The following is a 26,413-nucleotide window of genomic DNA, read 5'->3' on the forward strand; positions in this document are numbered from 1 at the left end:
ACAAACCCTTGCAGCATGTTTGACAGTTACACCCCATCTTCTCATTGCCACCTCTCCTGGAATGCCAAAGAAGCGTTCTGCAAGCAACAGCATGGCAAAGCAACCACAGCTCAAAACAGGCTGATGGTCTGGACTTGGACCTGTGCTGATCAACCCGGGCACGGAACACAAGAGGGAAATAAAATGGCAGAAGCTCAGCAGGAAGGTGATGGATCCAGTGAAATGTTGAGCAGCGGTGACAGCAGAGAGGTTCAGCATGGACTGCTCGCCATGCCATGGAGAACTTAGCGGCAGGTTTAGGCAGTGGCTTTCCCTAAGTGGGAGATTGCAGTTCGGTACAGTTGCCCTGGGCCAACTGCTGAAGGAGAAGGTGTAACCAGCCCTGGAGTGAGAATAAACTTGAGCAGGCAGCAATTACACTTTAACGGGTAGTTATCTCCTTTGAAGGCGGTAATGAGGTCCCTTGAGCCCACCTCCTCTCCGTGCTTATTTACTTCTTATGCTTTCATCTGCTTTATCCATAGTCAGCAGTGAGTACAAAGAGAAACGATCCCATCTATTTCGGTCAGGCCTGGTTTTAACACCCAGTGTGTGACGCTATGAATGCCCTGCAGAAGGCCAGATGATTGAAGGATAGTTATTAAGGCCTAATGTTTCTGCACGTGCACAGCCTCAAGCAAATGATTTTGGTAGGCTGGAATATCAGGGTAGGTGGTTTAAAATCAGCTCTGGGAAAAGGACACTTGTCTGTACTGAAAATAAATCCACCTGCCACTGCAAGCGGCTCCCCGTTGTCTCTGAATTGAAACGCAGCAGTCCGTGCTACAACGAGATGTGAGGACAGCCGTGCAGCACGGGCTGCCCGCTAGGCCGCGCTAGGCGCCATACGCGAACGCCGTCCCCTCAGCGCCGCCTCTCTCCGTGCGCGGGGGGCGAGCGGCCATGACGCGCCGCGCCAGCCGCGCGGTGATTGGCTGGCGGCGCCGGGGTGGTTCGCGCGCGGCGGCCGATGGCGGGAGGCGGCAGCATGGCGGCCGAGGCGCCGCGGGAAGCGGTGTGGCCGGAGGGCGCGGGGGCCGAGGCGGGTTTCGTGCGCGCCGTGCTTTCCCTGCTCGAGAAGCCCGATACCACCGTGCGCTTCTTCGAGCGCGGAGACTACTACTCGGTGCACGGCGCGGACGCGCGGCTGGCCGCCCGAGAGCTGTTCCGTACGCGGGCCGTCATCAGGCAGCTGGCGGGCGGGCCAGGTGCGTGAGGGGCCGGGGCGGCGGGGCGGCACTAGGGGCACTGCCGGCAAGGGAAGGGACAGTGCCGGGCAGGGCAGTGCTGTGCAGTACAGTGCAGTACAGTGCAGTACAGTGCTGTGCAGTACAGTGCAGTACAGTGCTGTGCAGTACAGTGCTATGCAGTACAGTACAGTGCAGTGCAGGGCAGTACAGTGCAGTGCAGTACAGTGGGGTTGGTGATCCCAGGGGTCTTTTCCAACCTCTGTGATTCTGTACTGCTCAAGTGCAGGTGATTCATCAGTGAGCAATGATAACATCCATTTGTGTGAACCATCTATTCTTAGGCGGCTGACTCACGATGGCCTGCAGCAGGGAATAACGTTTAATTATGGATTGCTCAAGAGTTTCTCCATCTGCCTCTTTTTCCTTTCTGTTAATAATCTTCTGGTATGCGGAGGTAGAGCTTGTAGACATCAGATGTAAGACTTTGTCAGAAAGGCAAACCTTGCTGTTATCATTTGTCTCAAGTAGCTTAATATTGCAGAGCTTATGCTTAACAAAATAAACTTGATTGGAACCGGTTTGTGATGAGTGAAACTTTTTATGCAGAGGCAATAGAAAGAGAACGGCACTGGGACACGCTTTGTGCTTCCTGGTATGAGTGATGGGCTGCTCCATTAGAAGAAAGAGATCTTAACGTGACAGTGTCAAGGCTGGGATTTGGAATTCCTCCCACACCAGGAACGTGGATGGGCGCCATTTCTGGGTCACGTTCAGTGCTCAGTTCACAGATGGAAGCCCAGGTCCTTCGAGCTTTAGTTTTAAAACGTTCCACAACGGCCTTATCTGGTGTCTCTGATTGAAAGCTTTCTTCATGCCTAATGTTAATAGTGAAACGTTTTGGGCTTGTGTCATTTCATGGGTTTTATGTGATCTTTGGTATCAGACTGACAGCAGTTCTGAAGGCAGTAAACTGTCTTGGGTGAGGGGTTGATTACAGAGAACACAATGAACACATTCAAGCACCTTTGCAACAAGCATTCAAGTTCCCTCTTCCCCTCTCTCTTTTCTCGCTCTAGGAAATCAGAAGCTGGAGAGTGTTGTGCTCAGTAAAATGAACTTTGAATCGTTTGTGAGAGATCTGCTGCTGGTTCGTCATTACAGAGTGGAAGTTTACAAGAATAAAGCAGGGAGTAAATCTGTCAAAGAGAACGACTGGTATTTAGCATACAAGGTACAATATTCTGCCTTTCCCTATGATAGTAAGAGGGAAGGGGATAAAGAAATGACTCTTTGCGGCATCCCTTGGTTTGGAACGAGTTTCATTGACTGCCTCTGGTGGTACAGTGGGAGATTGTGCAGTAGGTTGTATATTGCTGTCCTTTTGGCTGCTGGAGGAGCTCATCCAGTATCCTTCCCATCAGGTCTGAAGAAGCCAAAGTTAGTTCAGTTTCTGTAGATGATACATAAAATGTTAATGGTTTAAAAAGCCGTGTGTTTTATATTAATGGTTTGTTCTTAGCGATTCTTTGTTTTGTTCAGTCTTAATGTGTACTGTGTGTTTACACCTTCTTAAAAACTTCACTTCTCCTGCATATAGGGTTCTCCAGGAAATCTTGCCCAGTTTGAGGAAGTTCTCTTTGCCAGCAATGATTTGTCAATGGCCATCGGGGTTGCGGGGGTGAAGCTGTCATCTGCTGATGGACAAAGAGTCATAGGAGTCGGGTATGTGGACACCACGCTGAGGAAACTGAGCGTCTGTGAATTCCCAGATAACGATCAGTTCTCAAACCTTGAAGCCCTGCTGGTTCAGCTGGGACCGAAGGAGTGTGTGCTGCCAGGAGGAGACACTGCGGGAGAGATGGGGAAGCTGCGGCAGGTAAGGGCAGTAGCTGTCAGGGTGTGCTTCTAGGCGATGAGCAGCTGTCCAGTGAAAACCGAAGTTAATGGGTGACCATATTTTATGGCAAACAGATCATTCAGAGAGGAGGAATCCTGATTACAGACAGAAAGAAGGCAGATTTCACAACGAAGGATATTGTTCAGGATCTCAATCGCTTGTTAAAGTCGAGAAAAGGAGAACAAATGAACACTGCAGCATTGCCAGAGATGGAAAAGCAGGTGAGCCCAGAGCACTGTTTGGTGTGCCCCTGGTTGTTTAGAAGCAGAGTGGTGTGTGCACCTGTTGTAAGGTGATCTCTGCCCTCCCTGACCCTGTTCTGTGCTGGATTCCCATACCTCTGAGAGTATGCATTGTGTTAAACTGCATTCTTGCTGAAGCCCTGGGCAGTTCTGGTCTGTGTGAGTCTTCGTGTCCAAGGGTCCTGGAAGAACGTGAGATATCACGTATCTCTTTCAAGTAGTAAAGTCTGGTAAACAAACTGACTGCTAACAAGAAGCACTTCCTATTCATAATCAATCTACCTGAGGACTGAAATCTAGTCCCTTGGTTATTTTGCATAATGGGAAAACTCATATTTGGAAGCAGAGTGCCGTTTAAGCTAATGCTTTTGTGATTGACATCATCTGACAGCTCAGTTATATGATGTGTATTGCCCTGTCCCCGGAGGTGTTCAAGGCCAGGTTGGATGGGGCCCTGGGCAGCTTGGTCTGGTATTAAATGTGGAGGTTGTTGGCCCTGCCTTTGGTGGGGAGGCTGGAGCTTCATGATCCTTGAGGTCCCTTCCAACCCAAGCCATTCTGTGATATGTAGTGCCTGAATATCAGCTGAGCACGTTTGTTCTCTTAAGTCAGCTGCAGACAGTTCATTTACTTAAGAGAAAACATACTTAAATTTATTTTAAAACACCTTTCATTGTACCTTTGTAGTGGGCATCCTCTGAGTTACTCTCCCCCAGTGATTTCATAACAGGTTGAAATTGTTGGAAGCCTGTTACAACCAACCAAGTCAGTAATCATGCTCACTGTCTTTTGTGCTGGCGTTAACATGCATAAGGTCTTACAGTGAGCCAGATCAGATCCTTACTCTGTCTGTATCCATGAAACCATGTCCTCAAATGAGCCATGATATCTATCTGCCATAGCTTGTTTCTGTTCCTGGGCCAGAAATGTCCTGATAAGAGCTTTGGCAAGTTGGCGTGGCATGCTCTTCACATCTTTGTTCATCAGATTAGGCAAGCATCTAGTTTGTTGTTCTTGCACCTACCTAGAAAGAAACTGGAGTGCCCTAGAAAAAAAGTGATGGATCTCCTGTTTGCCTGTTGAGTTGTCATAGCTCAGAGACTTTGCCTGGCTGTATTTCTAGTGATTTTCTTTTCTTCTTGATAATAAAGTGCTCCCCGGTTCAGGAATATTTCTAACTAGAATATGTGCTGGTCTTCTTTTCTTTTAATCTTCAGGTTGCTGTTTCATCTTTGTCGGCCGTGATCAAGTTTTTAGAGTTGCTGTCAGATGACTCTAATTTTGGACAATTTGAACTGACCACTTTTGATCTTAGTCAGTATATGGTTCTAGATAATGCAGCTGTCCAAGCCCTCAACCTGTTCCAGGTAAGAAATGCGTGCTTGGATTGATCTGTGTTTTGCAGTGTACTTGTTTAGCTGCTTGATAAACAGTCACAGCTCCCCACATCCTGATTAATGTCAGCTTCTGCTTTTTTATACGCTACCCAATGACTAGGTATGTTCCAGGAAGCAGAGTGTCGCTGCTTTAATACTGTGCCTTCTTTGATGGTGTTTGGTCTCATACAGAGAAAATGGGTCTGTTTTTAAGCAGTGAACTTGAGCAGCAGTCAGTGGGTGTAAGTCAGTAAACTGAACTCTTTTCCTTTCCAGAGTTCTGTGGAAAATGCTAATAATACGCAGTCTCTGGCTGGTTTACTAAATAAATGCAGAACCCCTCAAGGACAAAGACTCGTTAATCAGTGGATCAAGCAGCCGCTTATGGACAAGAATAGAATTGAAGAAAGGTAAAATTGTTGCGTGTTTGCTAGACTTCGTGCAAGTTAGTAACTGTTTGACAGAAGGTTCCTTTTTCTTAAGCAAAATACTGCGACCAAGAAATCAGTCTTTCACTTGTTAGCAATGGTGGCTGGAGGTTTTTGCATGCTATGCTCTAACACATCATAGTTCAACAGAACAGAGTCTTCTGCTCAATGGGATGCGTACTGACAGCTCACTGTTAGATAATTCACAATTACTACCTTTTAGAGAGGAAGTATAATATGTTTTGGTGGTCAGATGACTCATGCTATAGGCTAAGGTGCTGCTTTCTTACTTCATACTGTATCTGGATGCCACTTCCAGTTTACCAATGAGAAAAGAAAGTAGGCAGTAGTGATCTCTTTGTATTTCTAGAAGCTGTCTCCCTTAGCTTGAGACAGGGCTCTCTGACCGTATCTTGTGCAGATATTGTGGCCCACATACAGTCTTCATCTTCCTTGCTGTTTCATACTGCTGCCTGTCACCCGTGTCAGCCTTACCAGCAGAGAGCAGTATTAGTTAATATGAAGCTCTACAGCATTTGATAACTCACTGCTGAGACTGTATGGATAATTCTCAGTCCTTCAGAAAAGGAAACTACAAATGTCTTATTCTCCCAGAAAGCGTATGTGCTTATTTTGTGTTATTCTCCGCCCAAAGAAAGCCTACAGTTTCTTTGAAGCTCATGTTAAATATAACTGTCCTCTGTCACTTTCCACACACTTCATACAACTCAAGTGAATGGTATCTTAGTGCATTTCAAAGTCCATTTGTTTATTAGAAAAGCAGATTAAACCAGAAAATTGAATTGATACATTGTCGGTCTTGTATTTCATGAGGCAAGGCAGGTATTTTGGGGTGTGTTGTTGGGCTTTGGCATGGATCAATAATGCCAAAAGAGAAATATCAGCTAGAACACACGAATGTTTAAAGAAACCATGCACAGAGTAATCTCCTTTCTAGGTTTGTATAGTTTCGTTTTTTGTGTGTGTGTGCTTTCAAATAATTAGCAGAATGATGCCCAATAACTCTATCCAAACATGCTTAAAAATGTTTTTAACCTGGGAAATATTTGTCCCCAGGTTTACTGAGTGCTGTATCTTAATTTTGCACATGTTACTAAGCTTCCATCATTAGTTCTTGATTGCACGCCTGGGATATTCTACTTCTGTCAGTTTTGGATCCTAAAATCCATGCCAACATGAATTGTATGGTTACCTTGACTTTAAGATTTGGAAATTAGTTTCTCCCATTTGTGGTTTTCTTATAACAAAGAAAACGTTGGAAATTTAAACTGTTTTTGACAGTCTTGTTTGATTATTATCGTGCACCAAAAGTCTTGCAAGTCTGAAAGAAAGATGATGTTTGCTTTAGGAAGTTGAGGTAGCGGACAGAAAATGTAACTTCTGTATGGTTATTGTTGGCTGTATTTAGCAAAAGCTGTATTTAAAGGAGGAGGGGAGCACTTCAGTGGCATTAAGCTATCAGTGAAGCTGGCAAAGTTTGGTGGATCCAATTATTGAGTTTGAAAGGATTCATTGATGGCCTCCTGTACCTTGCCTAGCCACCAAATCACCTGGCTTGTGCTTCGTAAATGTAGTTAGTTTTGGTCTGTTGTGCTTACGGACACTACAGTCACTCTACAGTCACACTACATCACACTACATCACACTACAGTCACACTACAGTCACACTACAGTCACGCTACAGTCCTACCTTTCAACTTACTCAGCAGCATTGCTGTGCCATACATAGTCTGAATGCCTGCAGATAACAGCAGTGCATTATGCTCAATAGCTGCTAATGTTCTGTCCTCCCATTCTTAAGCATAGGGCTGTGCTTATTTAGTTAAAAGGAACAAACATAATAAGACAAACCATTAGTGGGACTGATAAGAGGAATTTGCAAGCCCAAATACCTGTTGAGAGATTTGTGGTTACAGGGTGGTTTTCTGTTTCTGAATTTAAGAATTCAGGATTTCAACATGCTATAATGTGGAGCATATAGTTTGAGAAGAAAGCACCCAGACTTTTGGTCCAGAAAGAAAAACAGTGGTTCTTCTGTCATCTAGGTGGGTTCCCGATTATTTCTTAGCTTGAATGTGTTGAAGCACTTCACTTAACACTAACGCACAGCTCTCATTAAACTAGACTAAACTGTGTAGGTCTGACTGATGTCAGACGACTTTTCATTGGAGTAAGCCTGTTGTTTTGGTTATCCAGGAGGTGTCTTTGCTTAACTTTGGTTTCTGTAGTATAGAGTTGGATGCCCGACAGTTCATTTCAAAACCTTTGGAAAGTCGGACTCTTGTAACCCCCCTCTAAGACCTGTAGGTGGTGCATGTCATCTTTTGGAGCTAAATTGATTTAACTTCCAGTAGTTTTTAAGCTGCAATGTGTTACTGTATTTACGGATAAGTAGAACTGAGTGTTGTATCACTAATCCATATTAAACATCAATACAGGATACGGTAGCATCACAAATTAATGTATGCAGCGCATATGTTTTAGATAACATAATGTTTACCTCCTCAAACAGCTTCTAACTGGAGCAAAGAGAACAGAGGGTTCTGGGTCTTGTCTGTCTTGAAAAGCGTGGTGTTCTGCCCATGTCTGGCTGGTTTCCCAGGTATGCACAATCCAGCCTTGCTTTCACCATACAGCGAGTTCAGATGGCTGTTCAGATGGAGCCTCCTCTCTCTTCTTGGAGTCAGCGTATCTCTGAAATTAAAAGGTAGCTTCAGAGACAGAAAGTGCAGATCATGTCCTGAATAGGATTTATTGGGTAACGTGCCGTAGTGAAGTACAGAGAGCGACTTCAGTATGTTTTGTTTATTTTCTTAGATACTGGAAAGTTTGAGAAATGTGGGAGGACGTTCAGTAGCACTCTTCCTGTTCAACACTGAGGAAAACAAATATGCTGAATGTGCACATAGTTTCATTCAGAAAAAGAAAACATATCTAGTGTTTGCGCACAGCACAAATGTAAGATTCCTTGCAACTGATATCAGCCCCGTTTTGAGTGAGAGCTGGGGCTACAGGCCCTGAATTCCCACATAAGTTGGTCTGTGTTTTCACTATTTCTGTGCTCTTTTTTAGCCTACAGCTGTTCCTGCAAAGTACTGCAGGCAGTCTGTGTTGCTCCAGTCATTTTGATTATCTTTGAAAGGACCTTTGGTACTTTTGCAGGTACAGGTCAGCACTTGTCTAGAGCAGCAAACTGATTTCAGGCAGTTCAATTAGTGGCCTGCATCCGTGCTAAGGGAGAGGAGAATGTGATCAGCTTGGAGGTTTGTCTAAACTTAATTAGAACACACTTTAACTAAACATTGGGAGTGCCTTTAGTGCCTGCAGAGACAGAGCTGAACCTGAGCTAACAGTAAGACAGGAGTATGATCTGCTTTTTGTCATGCGTGTCATGGTGCAATAAATGTTTTGCATGAAGGAAGCTGTGATAACATAATGGCATTGGCTTCCAGTAAGTCTCTAGAAATGTTAGAAAAACATCACCTTTGTCAGTCTGTAAGTCACAGTCTCTGAGTAAAATGTTTGTAACTTGAAGCTCTCAGCACTTCTTTAATGCTCTCCATTCCCTTCATCTATGGTTACTGCTTTCAAAACCACTTTCAGACTGCCTGTATTTCCATTTATTTTTGCTTGTGAAAGAAGTACTTTCAGCTCTCCCTGGTGAGCCATTGCTTGGTGCATCGTAAATACGAGGATTAAGCTTTTAGTCACTTTGTCTTGCATCTGAATTTTGGGGCTCAAGTGAAATCAAAACTAAACTGAAACTTGGTTAAAAATGTCAGATTGGTTTTCAGATCTTCGTTTAAGAAATAATCAAATTGCTGGGTATTTTTCTTCTTTAGGGAGAAGTGTGTTGCTGTCATGCTACTGTTTTGCTCTCACTTGTCAAAATAAGGTGTATGATAATTACTAGTTACATTTTGCTTGAAATCTGTGTTTGATTAAGGAATTGTAGAACGATTTGGGTTGAAAACAACCTCCAGAGATTATCTGGTCCAACCCCCTGCTCAGGCAAAGCAGGTTTCCCATAACCTGCATTTGAGCATCTCCCGAGAGTGAAGACCCTTCAGCACCTCTGTGCATCTGTCACTATACTCAGTAACCCTCCCCAGCACAATCCTGACACTTAGACAGAACCTCCTGTGTTCCAGTTTGTGCCCATTGCTACTTGTCCTGGCACGGGTTGCTGCTGAGCAGAGCTTGGCTCTGTTGTCTTTGTACCTTCATTATAGACATGGATGGTTCCTCCCCAGCCTCCTCCAGGTTGAACAGCCTCAGCTTTCTCAGCTTCTCCTCGCAGGAGAGGTACTCCTGCTCCCTGATGGTCTTGGTGGCCCTCTGCTGGATTCTTTCAGTATGTCCATGAACATCCTTAATATCCATCTTTTCTAAGTGGCATTTCTGTGATAAAATTGTCTGTAGTTAGCTTGAATGCTTAAATGGGAAAGCTGATCTTATTCTGCAGTCATAGGGAGACTTAGCAGGTGGAGAGTGTAAGCTTTTTAGAAGGCTCTACTGTTCCATTGCTGGGGAAGCGGAGTTAATACCTTTAAGACGTTCTTAAAAGTAATAGTTGAGCTTCTCCCATAAAATAATGCATTTCTCATTAGATTTCATTATTAACGTATTTTTTTCCTTGTGTTAGGTTAGTTATTTCCCATGAAAATGTCTGACAGAACTTGGGATTTTGAATTACTGCTCTGCAGTGGCGCTCTCTTACTGACTCATGTATGGATCCAAGTCTCATGGACTGATACAAACCACCCTGTCCTTTTTCTGAGCACTCATAGTAGTGTTGTCATTGCTGTATGTACTACCAGCATTGGCTGTGAGTTACATCACCTGAGATCTTCATTTTGAACAGCTAACTGTCTTGAAACAGGGATTTCATCCACGTCCTGATGCAGTTTCCATAGTTATAATTGTTTCTGTTATCTTGACTGCGCTTCCTTTGGTCTGTGATGGAAAGTTCTGCCTTGTTCCCCCCACTTCTCTCTCTTTTACCTTTTTTCCCCCTCTCTCAGCAATGTGGGAGAAACAAGTTACCCAGTATTGTCGTCTGTTGTTTGTTTGCACCTCTTTGCGGGATTTTTGTCTTGATTTCTTTCCATGTTTCCTTCGTTCACTCAGCCATAAACTTTGTATTACAAAAAAAAAGCCCAAAAACAAAACCCACCTTTCCCTTGATTTATTACTTGTGATCATTAGATGTGGCTTGTGTAACCTTAACATAGCTCTTGCTTTTCAGCAGCCTTGTATGTATTCCTACTGCATGGGAACCTGTTCTGCAAAAGGAACATAAGCCTGTCAACATTATGCATACGGCTGGCATATACAGGAGGGAAAAACAGAACAGGGCGAGGAAGGTCATGAGATGTTAAGTCTAATTAGCATGGCTTTGGTAGAGGAAAATGGTGTCATGCAGATCTGAACTCTCTGAACTTGTCATTGTAGTGGACAGAGGCAAAAAGAAATGAATAAATAAGGTACTTCAAAATGCCTTTGACAGGTTCTTTTGCAGGAGGGTGTTGAACAAGCCGAGAGAATTGTGGGATGAAAGAGATTTGTTTGTGTAGTATGATGTGAAAAAGCACTAGCGACTAAAAAAAGGCAAGAAAGGTGAGCTTGTGAAAACCAAAATATAGGCCAGGTGGTTGGATAGAGCAGAGACTGAGATTTTAATCATTGACTTTGAAAGGGAAGATTAATCTCCAAGTACATTCTGAGCTTTGAAATACCTGCTGAACACATGTTGGCAGTTGGAAACAGTTTCACTTCAGTGCTGTTCATTAGATACCCACTATCTTTGGGTTTCTAATATCCTTGCTTTCTCAGCTTCCACCTTGTTCTGGCTTTATTTGTTCTTTCATCCAGAATATGCACAATGGATACACCCGCGGTAAAAAGATGGATAGAAACTTTCTTCTAAATGTTCTAATAGCTGACGTAAAAGAACTGCATGCCACGTGATGCTGACCCTTACATCTCATTAAATCTCACTTAGGTTGAATTTGGTTGAAGCCTTTGTGGGAGATACTGAACTGCGTCAGTGTCTTCAAGAGGATCTTTTACGCCGCTTCCCAGATCTTAACCGGCTGGCAAAGAAGTTTCAGAGACAAGCAGCAACCTTACAGGACTGTTACCGAATGTATCAAGCTATTAACCAACTGCCTAACGTTGTACAAGCACTAGAAAAACATGAAGGTAATGCCGATTTCAGTGTTTTACAACACATTGAGACTGCCAAGGAATAGTGTGTAGACTTCCAAAGATTATGTTTTTTCCTGTATACTTCCATTGCAGGAGTAAAGCTTAAGGCAGTCAAATTACAACTGTGCTGGAAAAATACCAGCCAGGTACTTAAAAACAAAACAGACTGTTGAGTGTTGGGTCCTGTAGTCTTTGACAGTGGCTTTTCTCTTAGAATTCTTAACCAATCATGTGTATATTGCAGTTCAGGTGACTCTTCAGACAATATGATGTTCTGTTTGAAGACTCAGCACTCAAATGTACTTTGAGTTGTAATTAAAATATGTTTTTGTATTGTTTAAGCATCAGTGGTATCATTTGAAGAGCATAGAAAATGCATCGATTGCTCTTTGGATATCACCAAGAAAATGCCAAATAAGATGGTATCAGCATAGGAGGAATGTGATTCAATACAGCAACAGCCACCCTAGCCTACCAGCGTTCATATTTTATAGAAGGCCACTAATTTGGCAAACCCTTTGTGTAAAACAAGCAGCGAAACCTTAAAGATGAGGAATTCTTGAAGTGGTTTGGTTACAAATACTTCCTTACTGTATTTGAGCAGATACCGAGTGAGGTCATCCAGTACCTCACGCTTTTCTGTACTGTAGGTACAAATTATGAAGGTACAAATTACTGTAGGACTTCAAATTATGAATCTTCTAAAAAAACTCATCAGAAACTGAAGGTATTTTTGGATACTGCCTGTTACTTCCAAAAGCAGTTAAAAATCTTAAAGCTGTGAAAGAACTGATAGATACATAAAGTATATACATGCTTTGATACGAGGGCTGTGCTGCACTGAGTTGGCTTAGTTGTGTTCTCCCTTGGGCATTTTCATACCGACTGCTTGGTTTTTGCCTTGGAGCTCTTGGATTTCCATCGTCAGCATTTCAAAATGCTCTCTTCCTGTCTCTGACTCTTTCTGTTAGGTGTCATTTGGATCAGTAGCATTTCTTTGTCTTAACACTGAGGTATGAAAACAGTCAAATTTTACAAGCATTGAGAGGAAACCACTAAACTCACTGTATGCATGAATCCCAGGACTGCAAGAGGTTCCTGTTCTTCTACATACTATATAGAATCTGTGTGCCTTAGTAGGGCGTTCACCACCGGTAGATCTAAATAATTTGAAATAGGTGGAATGCCTTCTTTTTATTTTAGCTCTAGTTCTGCAGCTGCACTGCAGAGCGATTGGCAATGATTGCCTTTCGCCCAGTATGAAGCATTGCTTTGTTGAGATGTTTGTTTTAATGGATGATGAAAGCTGAGGAGTGGGGTACCGAGTGAAGACCATTTTTTACTTTTTAGACAGAAAAAACCTGCAATAGACAGGAAAGGACACTGAGTCATCAAATCGTTTTGCTATTGCTGGCCAAAGGAAGCCTCGTTCATTACTCAGATTGCTGGGCATAAAATCTAGGTACTTAGACATCTATCTTTAAGAAGCTGCCAAGGCATCTTCCTTCTCCTTTCAGATTGGCACTCAATTTTAAGCCTGCAAATATGCAGGATGTAGGACTTGCGTGCTGTGTTCTGGGTGGACTTTAACCGTGTTATATACAGTATCTTATGAATAGCTCCTGATTGCTTTGGGAAATATGTATTTTTTTATTATGCACTGTAGTGCTGATCATTCCTTGACTGTTGTACCGTTGTTCTACATTCCTTACCACTTCCAGCGGATTATTCCCTACTCTGAGCACTTTTCTGTCTGTAACCCCACTGAGACTTGCTTGTAAACTTTACTTCACCTCTGTTAGCTCAGTTTTCAAGGACATTTAGTTACGTTCTTCATTTATTTTCTCCAGTTTCCTCTGTTATCTTCCACGCTGTATATATTAGTGAATTTCATAAGCAACTTTCTTTTGTTTGTATGTTAATATCATTAATGCTCACATCTTCAAAAGATTAATGCCTGTACAAGCCCGGGAGGAACAGTGCTGCTAATATCTTTCTAGCTCGTTCATCTTCTGCAAGTCATGGGTGTCCTCTTTCTCTGCCTTTTAATCGCTGTAGTAATCATGAATCTTGTACCTTAGTATCTTGTGTGACAACACTATTGAGAAGTCCAGATGAAGTCTGTGGATTTCTTTTTGTCTCAAAGACAGACTTTGTGGTACACGGGCACAGTCTGCTTTCAGTAAAGCTATATTTTCTTTCGCACCACATTCTTTTTATAAGACCTTTTGTACAATCAAAATGACAAACTGAAGTCATTCTGTTTTTCTTGTTTCCCCTCAGTAGAACAGCGTTGATTTCCATATTGCTGCCTAGCTAACTGTACAAATGTTTTAAGTTTAAAGTGTTCTATAGTTGTGCTGTTTATCTCGGGTAGATGAATTCTGGTGAAGCTGTGAAATATTGTGAATGTTTTTTCTTGTTCTTAACAGGAGCTCACCAGATGTTGTTGTTGGCAGTGTTTGTAACACCTCTTAATGATATCCACTCCGACTTCTCAAAATTTCTGGAGATGATAGAAACAACATTGGATATGGATAAGGTACGAGCTGCCGTGGGTGAACAGGTTGACTTTGCTATTAAAATTTCTTACTGGACTTCAGAATGTGCTCCACACTCACTAAATGAATTGACTGTATAAGTTGTTACTGTTAGATTAGTCACGGCATGTACGAGGAGTCATATTAATCTTAACAGTTGGATATCTTAATTACGTAGCCAATGAAAAAGTGCTTTGGTTACATGGATGCTGTGGGCCTGAAGCTTGTTTTCAGAAACCTCATCAGTATTACAAGTGGGGAAGTTACTTGGCCACTTCTTTTGCTTTTTGTCTCCTAATTTCAGTGTTACTGTGATGTCTCAAATCCAGGATGCAACCAGCGTGTGCTTCTTACATATTTCTCTGCTATATTGAGGTCAGGAGATATGCTTCTGTTTGGTGAGAGTCTTCATAACTAACAGTTAGTTTGGAAAACGACTGACCTTGACTAGAGAAAAAGCCACTAAAATTAATTTATCCTCTCATCTGTACCAACTTATAAAACATTACTGCAGGTAGAACTAATTCTGCCAGCAAAACTGGCTTCTGTTCCAGAGAGAAACTGGCCAAAGAAAGGAGCTTTACTGTTCCTTAATCTCCACCAGAAAGGAGGGCTAGGTACAGACGAATGCTTTGTTGTTGTATAGCACTGAACACTTCTTGTTGCTGGTTACTGAAAGTGTGTCCAAGTTTTTGGTGCAATTTATCATCTTTGATGTATTTGTAGGAGAATTGGAGCGATGCACTCAAGGCGCTCATGTTTTTCTAGTGTCTCTGTTTCCCTTACTTGCTCAGACACTTGCTTGATGTCTGTTGCTGACAAGATGCTTCAGTCATTTTGGAAAACCTGGGATTGCTTTTAGGATTGTCGTAAATGTCAATCTCAGCTGGCTGTGGAAGGATGAGCTCTACCTGGTGCCAAGGGCAGGCACAGCCATTTGTTGCACTTCAGGAACACTACTGACCTTAAGAAGCATTCATTTCTTTTCACCAAGTGAAAGAAGTGCCCTTTTCCCTTTCTTTGTGCTGCGTATGCGTTCATCAGCTGTGTTTTACACTCCTTCAGGCTGCTCGACTGACTGACGTGTGGCTGTAATTGATGATGTATGCTAATGAAGACATTTATAGCTATCTACTAGTTACAGACCATCTGTTGATGCCGTTTGTGTGCCCTGGAAGTCTGTATTCTTTAAAACAAGCCGTTGTTTCAGCATTCACCCAGCTCTTCCCATTTCTTTTCAACTTGGGCTTAAAAAATATTTCATCGTTCTTCTACATAGGTTAGAGAGTCGGTTATTTTTAACCAAGTCCCGTAGGACCCGTTGTTGAATTTGTGGTTGTTTTCCCTTCAAGATACTGGGATCAATTAACGTGGCTACAGGTAAACCAACATTGGTTTTGTGAAGAGTGAACCTTCTGCGTAGGAATCTACAAACTTGAACGTTTGGCTTTCAGTTCCTCTTAGATGTTTCGGGTATTCATACAAAACGCCGAGCTCTGTTCTGAGTGTGATTGAAAGACAGGTTGTCATAGCAACTAAATTATGCCAGGAATCTATTCAGGGTAAGCATTCTAATATAAAAAGAAACATCTGAGTTCAGAAAGTGTGGGATGTGGTTATTCATTTACCTGGCTGTTTAAAAAGAAATATGGAGTTGAGAAACCATCACTTCCACTCCTGGATTTCTTAGATCCATAAGGGGCTGTTGAAAATGATTGGCTCCAGCCTTCACCTCAAGTTGGGACAACGTCAGAATTTGTTATTGCTTTTGTTACACAGCATTTTGATTTCAGTCTTAAGAGCACGGCCCTTTACAGAAGGACTTGCTTTTCAAATTAGCTAGCTAGCACTGGAGTCTGCAGATCATTGACTGTCACCTCATTAAATCGAGAAACACTTGGAACCGAGATTTACTTATTTCACATAATGAATATATCCAGGTATCAAACTGTCATCAGTTCTGGGTTATTAGTCTGACCTGTCATGACAAGGCTTGGCATTCTTGGCATTTTCAGCCTGTTCTTTCTGTTTCGGAACCAGGATCTGCCCTATAAAAGCAGGAATGTTCCACTGTGCGTTCTGTCATAAATATTCATAGCTGTTCTTTTTGCAGAAATATCAAGGGAATGGGAATAACAGACCTATCAACAGGGCCATAACAGGGAATGAATTTGTTTATGCTGCTTTCACAATGTCTGCAAGATTCAAGAGGGATCTCTAAAATCGCATACATGTGTGGTGGCCACATATCTGGTTAAACAGCGGGAGAACATCATTGCAGTGTGTTGGCATGCAACAAAGCCACAACCGAAACAGCAGGCTGAGTGAAATGCACAGAGGAAGTCGGCATCGAGGGAGATTATTCTTTTTATTACTGCCTCATCTGTACAGATTGTTTGTTATTTTTCCCCCTAGGTGGAGAATCATGAGTTCCTTGTTAAAGCTTCTTTTGACCCCAACCTGACGGAACTGCGAGAGAAGATGAATGAGTTGGAGGAAAACATGCAGGCCTTGTTAAAGAGCGCAGCCAAAGAGCTTGGTAGGGGATGGAAGTACCTTATTTCTTATGTCCTTTTAATTATTAAATTATTGTGAGACCAAGTGACGAAAACTGGCTTAGAGGAACTCGTTAGGGGATGTTTCTGTTCTATTCGTTATTTGCCTTAGTTTGGAGTGACTTGACTTGTTTCAGTGCTGTCTATTGGAAACCAAGTTATCGCAGGGTTATAACTTGACTTTTTGTCTTTTTTAAGATGGTATTACAGAACATTCCAGTGTTGCCACGTACTGCGTGCAACGCATCTAATTCTTAATTAAGCCCAAGTATGTTTTTAATTTTATTTGAACAAGATGCCTAGTTTTAAAGAAGGAAAGGCAAGGCTACATAAGGATGAGAAATCCCACCATCAGTAGTGTGTGTTAGTAAAAGAATCACAAGGCCATGCACGCTGTGTTTACAACAGCAAGTAGAATGTCCTTGTAGCATGCTGTGAATGTTTTTCATTCTTCTGAGGAATGTGTAGCAAAGCAGTGATGGTGCACCTCATTTCCATACGCAGTTTGAGGGCATATCAGAAGCAGGAGGAGGGAGAGAACCAGTAAGATTCTGCTAGGTTTAGGTATTTCTCAGGTATGTATGGAGCCAGAACAGGTATATTGAAGAGCGTGTTGGAGAGGCTGCGTCATACACACTGGGATTATTGAGCAGAAACAGCACAAGGTTAAAAGGATTTTGATGATGGTATTTGATTGGGTTTTTTTTCTTTTGACCTGAAAGGTTTGGAAGCTGGTAAAAGTATCAAACTGGAGTCAAATTCACAGCTTGGACACCACTTTCGAATTACTTGCAAGGAGGAAAAGGTTCTCAGGAACAATCCGAAATACAAGATAACTGATACACAGAAGAATGGTGTGAAATTTACAAACAGGTACGAGGTAACGCTGGTCGTCTTTCCAGCCTGTTGTGAAAGAAGCAGTTATTCCTCTCTGTCTAGTTCTTCCAATAAGCAGTTTTTTGTACATCTTGAATGGCTGAATTTTCACCTTTTTAGTTGGCTCACAGATTGGTATATTGAGCGAGACAGAGGAGAAGTCATGCAGTTTCTGTTAAAAGCACATGCCTGCGTTCCCCATTTTCTTTGCCAACTGTTAGCTATTTTTGTTCATCTGACTTGGGCTAATTTATCTGTTTTAGCTGCACCTACCCGTGTAATTGCATTCAGTGTGAGTGTTTATACAGACACTTTTACAAGCTGAAATAAGAGAAGAGCTATTTGTGTTTATCACCAAACATGACATGCAGCAGTTTTCTTGGTAATCGTCTGTTCCAAATTATGCTGTAATCTCCGTTGGTCATAAGTATCGGACTTGTGTTCTGAGGCTCTGTAAGCTATGAGAGCGTTTGGACATCACTGTCAGCCATAGGGTTTGGGTGGTGCTGTGTGGAGCTCAGAGCTGGACTCAGTGATCACTGCAGGTCTCTTAACTCAGGACATTCAGTGATTCTATTCTATGAAGCTGTGAAACTCAAGTGGAAGAGAATCTCTTGAGTTTAACTGGCCCAATCCCTCTATTAGAACAGAGCCACCTTTGAAGCTACATGCAGACTCAAAGTTAATTGAGGTGGCTCAGTGCTGTGTCCATTTGCCCGTCCTTCAGGCATCCTTCATAACCTATAGCGACACGAGTTCCATTGCTTAATGCCTCTTTCTTTATCACATGTAATGAGAACTTACATTGTCACGATTTGAGTGTTCATCTTTCTTTTTCTCTGCACCTGCAAGAAGAATTTGATGCCTCTCCAGACTGAGAAAGCACACTTCCTTCCCTGTATATCCCAGCTCTTCTATGTAAAGCTGTTTTGTAGGCATCTGGACAGCACCCAGTCTGTACTCTTGCATGGAGTTATTCATCCCACGTGCAGGACTTTGTATTTGCTTGTGTTCTGAAATTCTTGTCCACCTGCTTCTCTGGTCTAACCCAGTGAAAGGCAGCCCTGTCCTACAGTGTAGTGGTGGCTGCCCTTAACGTGGCGCTCACAACACTGCTGAAAGTGCGCTTGAAAGCGTGTACAGTTCCTTCATCCAGGTTGTAAATCAAGGCGTAAACAGTATCAACTCCCAAAAAAGCTGCTACTAATCAACCACCAGATGGACTTTAGACTGGAGATGAGTTTGTCTGTATCCGCTTCCTGTGTTATGCATGGAATGGTTACAACAGCAGCCATTAATACATGGTGTGTTTCAGATAAACAATGCAACCATGACTTCATGTGTAACAGTTGCTGCTGGTGTTACCATTAGAGAAGTGAGTTTCTTGCGAGGAGGCCGGAAGACAGAGTGTGTCACAACCTCTAAATGTTCCTGTTTTGTTCACAGCAAGCTGAGTGCCATCAATGAGGATTACATAAAGAACAGAGAAGAGTATGAAGAGGCTCAGGATGCAATTGTTAAGGAGATTATTAACATCGCTTCAGGTGAATACATCAGCGTTGATATGCATGGCAGTCTGGAATGCTGGGAGGTCTTGCTATTATCTGTAAGCCCTTCTGCAAAGAAGGACCTTAACCTTCCCAAGAGAATGTGAGAAAAATGGGTTCGGGCCTTTAGTCTGTGGTTGAAGGTATGAAACATGTTGCCTTATGGTATGACCTTGCCCTGGAATTGCTACAGATAAGCAGAGATGGGACACGTGCAAGTCAGGAGGATTCTGTAAATACTTTCTCTCCAAAGGCACAAGTTCCAGCAGAACCAGTCTTTGGTCTTTGGAAGGAGAAGTGGAAAGTGAAAGCACGAATTAATGGGAAGCAAAGACCAAATGTATTAAAGATAGGAAAGCACTTTTAAAGATGAATGCAAATATGTTTCATTGTATTAAGTTACTGTGGAAATCTTTGACCTGTCACAATAGGGAACTCGCCAGTATATTGCAAAAGACTTTTTTTGTGTATGTGTCATGGTGATTTTCAAGTGGTGCTTGGGGGTAAAGTTAAGTTTATATATATATATATAATATGTGGAAATTGAGTGTTATAGCAGGAGTAGCCACAGTATGTCGTCTGCAAATACCAGGTATGTTTGAGAAGAAGTATTTTGCTGCTGCTTAAGGTTTGTGATGTGCAGGAACAGCCTTGTGAGTGTATCAGTGTAGGGAAAAAAGCACATTTTTCCTCCTGTGAAGACAGAGTAATTAAAAAGACTGGATTAAATTCGTAATTCTTGAATGAAAGTGACTTGAAGGCCTTTTAATGTTCTATACCTAGCCAAGTTCAAGAAATAATGTTAGAATAGTGAATGCATTTCCTACAGATAGGATTCTTTCTACAGGTCTCTACTCTCTTCCTATGTATGCATTCCTATGGCAGATGTTAGCTATTTCACCTCTATAGCTCTCTGTCCATCACCTCTTTCACATTTCTAACTGTGTTGAATTTGTCTCTCTGTAATCACAAACAGGTTATGCGGAGCCAATACAGACCATGAATGATGTAATAGCTCAGTTAGATGCAATTGTCAGTTTTGCTCACGTGTCAAACGGAGCACCAGTGCCGTATGTTCGTCCTGTCATTCTGGAAAAGGGGCAAGGAAGGATCGTGCTGAAAGGTGCCAGGCATCCCTGCATCGAAGTGCAAGATGAGGTGGCCTTCATCCCCAACGATGTTACATTTGAGAAGGGCAAGCAGATGTTCCACATCATTACTGGTAAACGTTTGTTACCTTTTTCACGTAATACTTCGGTTTTAAATGTTTCAAGCATTTCCAATAATGATGCCTTTTAAAATAAAAGGGAAGGGAGGCTGCTGGGATATTAGGTAGTAAGAAAAGTCATCCTTAATGCATCTGTTTGCTTTGCTGAATGTCCCTTAGCAATCCAGACAGACTCAGGAGCTGGGAAGCCGAACCCTCCGGAGGTGAATTGGAAAATTCCATGAGGCATCAGTTGTATTTTAACTGTGTAGGCATCTGCTGTAGGCAAGATCTTAAACACCCACTTTGTTAATGTTTTCTTTGTTCAGTGTGAGTCAATTTAAAATGCAAAGTGTGTTTTAATGACAGTACTTTTTTTTTTCTTTCTTTTCCTAATCTCTGGTGAAATTAAGAGAATTTTACTATACAGGAAAACCTTTTTAGTGTTTATACGTTTAATTGAACTTTAATTTCCACTCAGATATGCTTACCAAGTTCTGAGTAGCAAAGATCTGAAATTAGAGGATGATTAATGAACACTTCTGAAACGATCAAAAAAGAGAAACTAAGAATCTGAATAAATGCGTGGCAGCACTCTTGTTTTTCTGGTTATGAAAGCGTAACATTGGTTTTAATGATCAGTTTGTTTGGAGAGCACTTTTTGTTTCCTTTGTGCTTCAGTTAAGCTCTAATTGCATAATACATGTTTTTGATGATTCAGAATCCCTTTAGATTGTAATTTAAATCACCAGGAAGCTTGAACCCAGTCTGCTAAGTAAACTACTTCGTTTTTGCAGACAAATAGTGATTGTTGTTTGAAGTAAAAGCAAATTATTTATCTTCTTAAGCAGCAATACTGATGACTTTACAATGAAAGCTTGTTAGTTCGAGGTATGAATGTGCATTTTAGATGACTGCTCACACTTCTGAAAACTCACAAAGCTTATGAAGCCCTTCATTCCTCCCTTCTTCCAAAAACAAGGAATGCCCATCAAAACAATAACCCTTAGTAGTAGTGCCCTCCGAGCTGCACCTGTTAGACGAGTCTTCTTAGACAAGTCTTCTTTGTCCTGACAAAAGAGTAAGTTTATATTATGGGGTGATTTTTTTCAGTTTTAATAGCCTGTTCTCCTTTAAAAGGAGCGTTGAATGGTAAAAGATAACGGCTTTAAGTTCCTTTGCAAAATTTCTTTTGTAGGTCCCAACATGGGTGGAAAGTCAACATATATCCGGCAGACAGGAGTCATTGTTCTTATGGCCCAGATTGGGTGTTTTGTACCGTGTGACTCTGCTGAAATAACCATTGTGGATTGTATCCTGGCTCGTGTAGGAGCTGGAGACAGTCAGCTGAAAGGTGTGTCTACTTTCATGGCTGAAATGTTGGAAACTGCTTCAATCCTTAGGTAAGTCTGGAGCTTCTTTCATTTCATTGATTGGGGTCAATTGGAAAGGATGCGCCCTAGGAATGTCGCGTCTTATGATTTTCTTTTAGCATCTTAAGATTTTATGTAGGATCTGGGGTCTCGAGTCTGTTCCAGCAGGACTGTAAGTTCTTGAAGTAGCCTATTATTTATTTCAGCATTCAGACACAGCTGCTACCAGGAGGCCAAAGTCTAAATGGGCCAAAGAAGCTCTAACTTGGAACATTTTGTGACACTATGTGTACTTTATTCATGTGTTGTCACGTAGACAGTTGTTGTCTTGTACATGATGTTGTGCTTCTGCAGTATGATTTGTGGTAATCCGGTATCTGGAGTTCATGCTTTGCTCAAACTTAATTCTTTTCTGTTTTAGGACAGCATCTGAAAACTCTTTGGTAATCATTGATGAGCTGGGAAGAGGAACTTCGACCTACGATGGCTTTGGCTTGGCGTGGGCTATTTCAGAATACATTGCTAGCAAAATTTGTGCTTTCTGTATGTTTGCTACGCATTTTCATGAACTGACAGCTCTTGCTGATCAAGTCCCAACAGTAAATAACCTCCATGTCACTGCTCTAACCAGTGACAACACACTGACAATGCTGTACCGTGTCAAGGCAGGTAAGACTCTGTAAGTGGCGAGAACGGTGAACTTCATTCCGCCCTGAGAGAGGGAGGAAGAAATCTCGGTGGAAAAGAATGTGAAAAGTTATTTCATGTGTGTTACTCCAAGCGTAGGTTTTATAGTAGACATACTGATGTGATCTTTATGGATAATGTGAATGGCAGGAGCTCTGTCCCATCTTAGGACACAATGACAGCACTGATTACTTGTTAAGTTTTCTATGTTCTTTCTCACACTTGAATTGATGCTTTTGTAGTTGCTCTTTCTCAATGGCTCAATTTATGCAGTGGTTTGATACTAAAAAAGTTGCATGCTTTAGTTTTTAGGAAATGGAGTTATAATACAATAACAAGTAGCTTCTTTCTGCTTTTGAATCCAGGGAATAATACTTGCCCTTCAATTACTTGTGGAACTGCTGCTAATTTTACACTCAGCTCTGACTGTAGTTTTGCAGTTAGCTTTCAGACCCTGGTCTCTAAAGCTAAGAGGTTGCTCTGAGCAAGAGCAATAAATGAACAACCAGAAACGCTGCTGTCTTAGAGCTCAGCAGAGAATCTCAGATCTTGCTGCCGTCTTCTTTCTCTTAACTCTCTCCTTGTGAGCTCTTTCTTTCGAGATCTTAGGTGGCCTCTGTTCTCCTTTCTATACACGCAGTTTTCTAGGCAAGATCCAGACTTTGTTCCTGGTCTGCCTGAGTTGGTGGCTCTTCAGTGCCCTCTTCCTTTTTTAAACCTGTATCAATTCACCCCTTCCCATCGGTGAAAACTCTAGAAGCCTTGTTTCATACTTTTCTTTGAACACTTTTCCCAGTTTTAATCCTTCATGTCTTTTCTTTGAGCTTGAAGTGGTTTTGTTTTTTTCCATTAGTCCAGTTTTTTGGATGTGCTATTGAGCGTAATATCCACTAAAACCTCAGTCAGATGAAACGTGAGATTTGAAGGTGAAGATTTCATAATACCTGATCTGAATTTGGATGCCTTTTGTCTAAGGTTCTGAGTTTAGCTTTGTGCTTTTTCTTTGCCTTTTCTTCAGTTACTCAATATTTAGCCGATGATTAGTTGTCATTTAAAATGTGTAATTGATTTATTAGAACTTCTTGCTGGAGACCAGAACTAAAAGGATAGAGTAATATTTATGGGTGGCCAGTCTAAACGAAGGTGATGTAAAAGAATGGAGCTGGCAGATTGTACCAGGGGGCTTTTGATATTGAAGTGAAAATGGTTTTATGTAACCGTGTATAACTGACATATTCTGAGCAAGCGTGAGAACTTTGGTTCTCAACCCAGTGTTACGAACAGGGTATTAATTGAAGTAAGTGTAAACTTAGAGATGAAAGGTTCTGATATAATTAAACTCTTCCTGGAAGCTAGGAAGCTGCGCGGTACTGATGTGGAGGAGGAGGATTGAGAATGCACCAGAGCGTTTATTATATATGGGTCTAAATGCACTTTTGATATCTTTCTATAAGTGGTGTGGGTGATTATTTTACACAGGTTGTGCTGATGCACTTTAATTAAAAATATATATATTGTTCAGTTTCATTCATGTGTGAGAGGGAAATTCCTTCTGCCTGGAGACTGTCTTCCCCTTTCTCCTCAAAGGACTTTGGTAGCTCTGCAATTACTGTTTTAAGAGAGCTTAATTTAATGAGAGCATGTTCTTAATCTGTGTTATCATATCATATATAGCCCAAAAACAAAACGGTGTGAAAACCAAACCGCACATCACACACATTCTCCTTCAGAAAGGAGAATCGTTACATATTAGTTGGTGTAATCTCTACGTAGGCCAGTTGCCTCTTGAGGATCCTTTACAGGTTGTTTTTCTCTCCGCCCAGGTGTTTGTGACCAGAGTTTTGGAATACACGTAGCAGAGCTGGCAGCTTTCCCAAAGCATGTGATAGAAAGTGCAAGAGAGAAAGCACTGGAGCTGGAGGAGTTTCAAGACATTGGCAGGCCCAAGGAACCTGAAGGAGAGCCAGCAGCCAAGAAACGCTGCAGAGAAAGAGAGGTTTGCTAACAGCATTTTTTTTTCATGTTTGCTTACATGGGGAAGCTTGGATGAAACAGCATCAGGACTCAGATTTCCCCAGAGCAGCACATGCTGCCTTACTGCTTGCTTTGCCTTTTCCTGAGGGGCTCTCTGTGCCTTTCTGAACATAAACTTACAAATCTGATCACAGATCTCAGTTCTGGCCTGAGAACTTGGTGGCTTTGTAATTCGTTTATCATTTTTATACAACAGTTGCAACCTTGGTAATGCCCCATTACGTGGAAGCCTTGAAGCGTTAATCCACATCCAAAGCACTTTCTACACTCAAAACCACTTTGCTTTAGGCAGAGGCTGCTCCTTTATTCTCAGTTTTGGTGGTCCATGCATCTGTTCTTGGCTCAGTAAGACACTGCTGAATGATCTCTGGTTTGTCCTTCATGTCGGCATTAGGAAGTTCCCCTCCAGCTGGCCAATATGCCAGCTTGTTAGGTGTCACAGTGAAGTAATTTCCAGTTCAGTTGGATCTGGCTGCATGATTTTAAATTGAATATAAATTAAGCAGATGTGGAAAATGCTCTGACAAATACAGTGTCATGTTTTATTCTTTGATAGCTCATAATATATTTTGATAGTAAATAATAGATCATAAACTCTCGAGGCACACAGCGTTAGAGGTCTTTTCCAGGCAGTTTGTCTGCCTTTATTCGCATCATGTTCAAAGAGACAGCCCTGCTATTATATTTCCAAGTGCTTTGGAGACTCCCGCACTGAAAGCGCTCTGCATCAGTTCTAAATATTAAAATCAAAGTACAGATGCTTTGTAGTCGAGTATTACCATAGCAAATACAGAGGACTAAGCAGAAATCTGTGTTCTGGCCAAATTGTTTCTGGTACAGGCATCCTGAACGTTGTCCATTGACATGTTTGTTCTCACTATTCAGATTGTTTAGAAGTTGTACTTTGCCTATTTGTGTAAAAGCATATGCATGAAGCTTAATTATCATCTCTTCTCAGTGGTGACAGCCACTCTCCAGTTGCTTGGTAACGGTTTGCTCTATCTTTTTGCATATGGGAATGTTGATTCAGGTTTACAGTTCATCCAAAAAGTAACGTGGCCCTTCCCAAGCAATTACTGCTCTAGCAATCTTTTTTTGACGTGGTTACATGATAGAATTAAACGTGAAACATGCATAGGAGCTCTCAGTGTTAAAATTAGTCAATCAACTCATAGTTTTTGTTCATGGATTGAATGGGGAAAGAACCCCCAAAATCAGTATAACTGGATTATACACAATAGCAAGTGCAAAAATAATAGCGTTTTGTCTCTGAAAAGCTTCTGGTGCTGAACAGGACTTTGTATCTTTGGTATAGTTTGGAAATCTGCTTGCAGTGTAACCATTCTTTCTGTCTTCTTTTCCCCATCCCTTCCCCTCACTCTGTTTTAGGAAGGCGAAAAGATCATTCAGGATTTTCTGTGTCAAGTGAAAGCGCTGCCCCTGACGGATATGTCAGAAGAAGACGTCAAAACCAAGCTGAAGCAGCTGAGAGCCGACGTGTGGGCAAAGAACAACAGCTTTGTGAATGAAATCATTTCCAGAACAAAAGTTACGCCATGAAAGATGTGAGAACAGGATGCGGCTCCTGATTTTTTTGTTTCAATTGATTGCAAGAACTACTTTTTTTTTGTCTTATAGTTTTTACTTGCAGTGCTGTTTTGTATGGATTTACGTAGGCTTTTTGCTCTTGGGTTCTCTTAGAAATGTTCAATAAAATGCTTTTTTTTTTGTACTGAAGGAATTACTCAAATCATGTCATCTTTTGCCAGAACAGAAGCGTGCTGGTAAGGATGACCCCTCGGATAGCAGTTAACTGCCACAGCCTTGAAAAGCGACGCCCCATACACAAAATCTTTGTCGCATACACTGATGTTGATTAACTCAGTGAAGTTTCAGTAATGCTCTATTAGTGCTCCATTAGAAAAAATCATCATGAAACTTACAGAAGTACCCAGGCAGAGCTTTGGAGGAATCAGAATGGTTTGGGTTGGAAGGGACCTCTCAGATGATGTGGTTCCATCACCTGCTATAGGCAGGCACGCCTCCCTTTATACCTGGCTGCTCACAGCCCCATCCAGCCTGGCCTTGAACACCTCCAGCCTCACTGGGCAACCTGTTCCAGTGTCTCACCACCCTCACAGCAAAGAATTTCTTCCTAATATCCAGCCTAGATCTACCCTCTTCCAGTTCA

General features: G+C 41.9%; 2 protein-coding genes across 4 annotated transcripts in view; one reads left to right on the forward strand and one right to left on the reverse strand.

Annotated features, from left to right (window-relative positions):
* KCNK12 (potassium two pore domain channel subfamily K member 12) overlaps positions 1-26,413 on the reverse strand; it is a 62,303-nt gene that overhangs the window by 11,755 nt on the left and 24,135 nt on the right. For both annotated transcript variants that reach the window (XM_072331182.1, XM_072331180.1), the window contains one exon: positions 7,694-7,887. The gene's annotated coding sequence lies outside the window, so the exon portion shown is untranslated. The remainder of the gene's footprint in view (positions 1-7,693; positions 7,888-26,413) is intronic.
* Positions 1,003-25,955, forward strand: MSH2 (mutS homolog 2). 2 transcript variants are annotated; one of them, XM_072331171.1, is made up of 16 exons: positions 1,003-1,247; positions 2,306-2,460; positions 2,827-3,105; positions 3,201-3,347; positions 4,586-4,735; positions 5,021-5,154; positions 11,198-11,397; positions 13,836-13,945; positions 16,359-16,482; positions 17,221-17,371; positions 18,821-18,918; positions 19,898-20,143; positions 21,327-21,531; positions 21,923-22,170; positions 24,012-24,184; positions 25,612-25,955. In XM_072331171.1, exons 1-16 carry the CDS (start codon positions 1,010-1,012, stop codon positions 25,780-25,782), a joined length of 2,829 nt encoding a protein of 942 aa, XP_072187272.1. In that variant the 5' UTR covers positions 1,003-1,009; the 3' UTR covers positions 25,783-25,955. The 2 variants fall into 2 exon arrangements, with proteins under 2 accessions (XP_072187272.1, XP_072187273.1); XM_072331172.1 differs by lacking the exons at positions 21,923-22,170; positions 24,012-24,184 and having other exon boundaries at positions 21,327-21,482; positions 25,786-25,817.

The sequence above is a fragment of the Excalfactoria chinensis genome, chromosome 3, assembly GCF_039878825.1.
Source record: "Excalfactoria chinensis isolate bCotChi1 chromosome 3, bCotChi1.hap2, whole genome shotgun sequence".
Classification (NCBI taxonomy): domain Eukaryota; kingdom Metazoa; phylum Chordata; class Aves; order Galliformes; family Phasianidae; genus Excalfactoria; species Excalfactoria chinensis.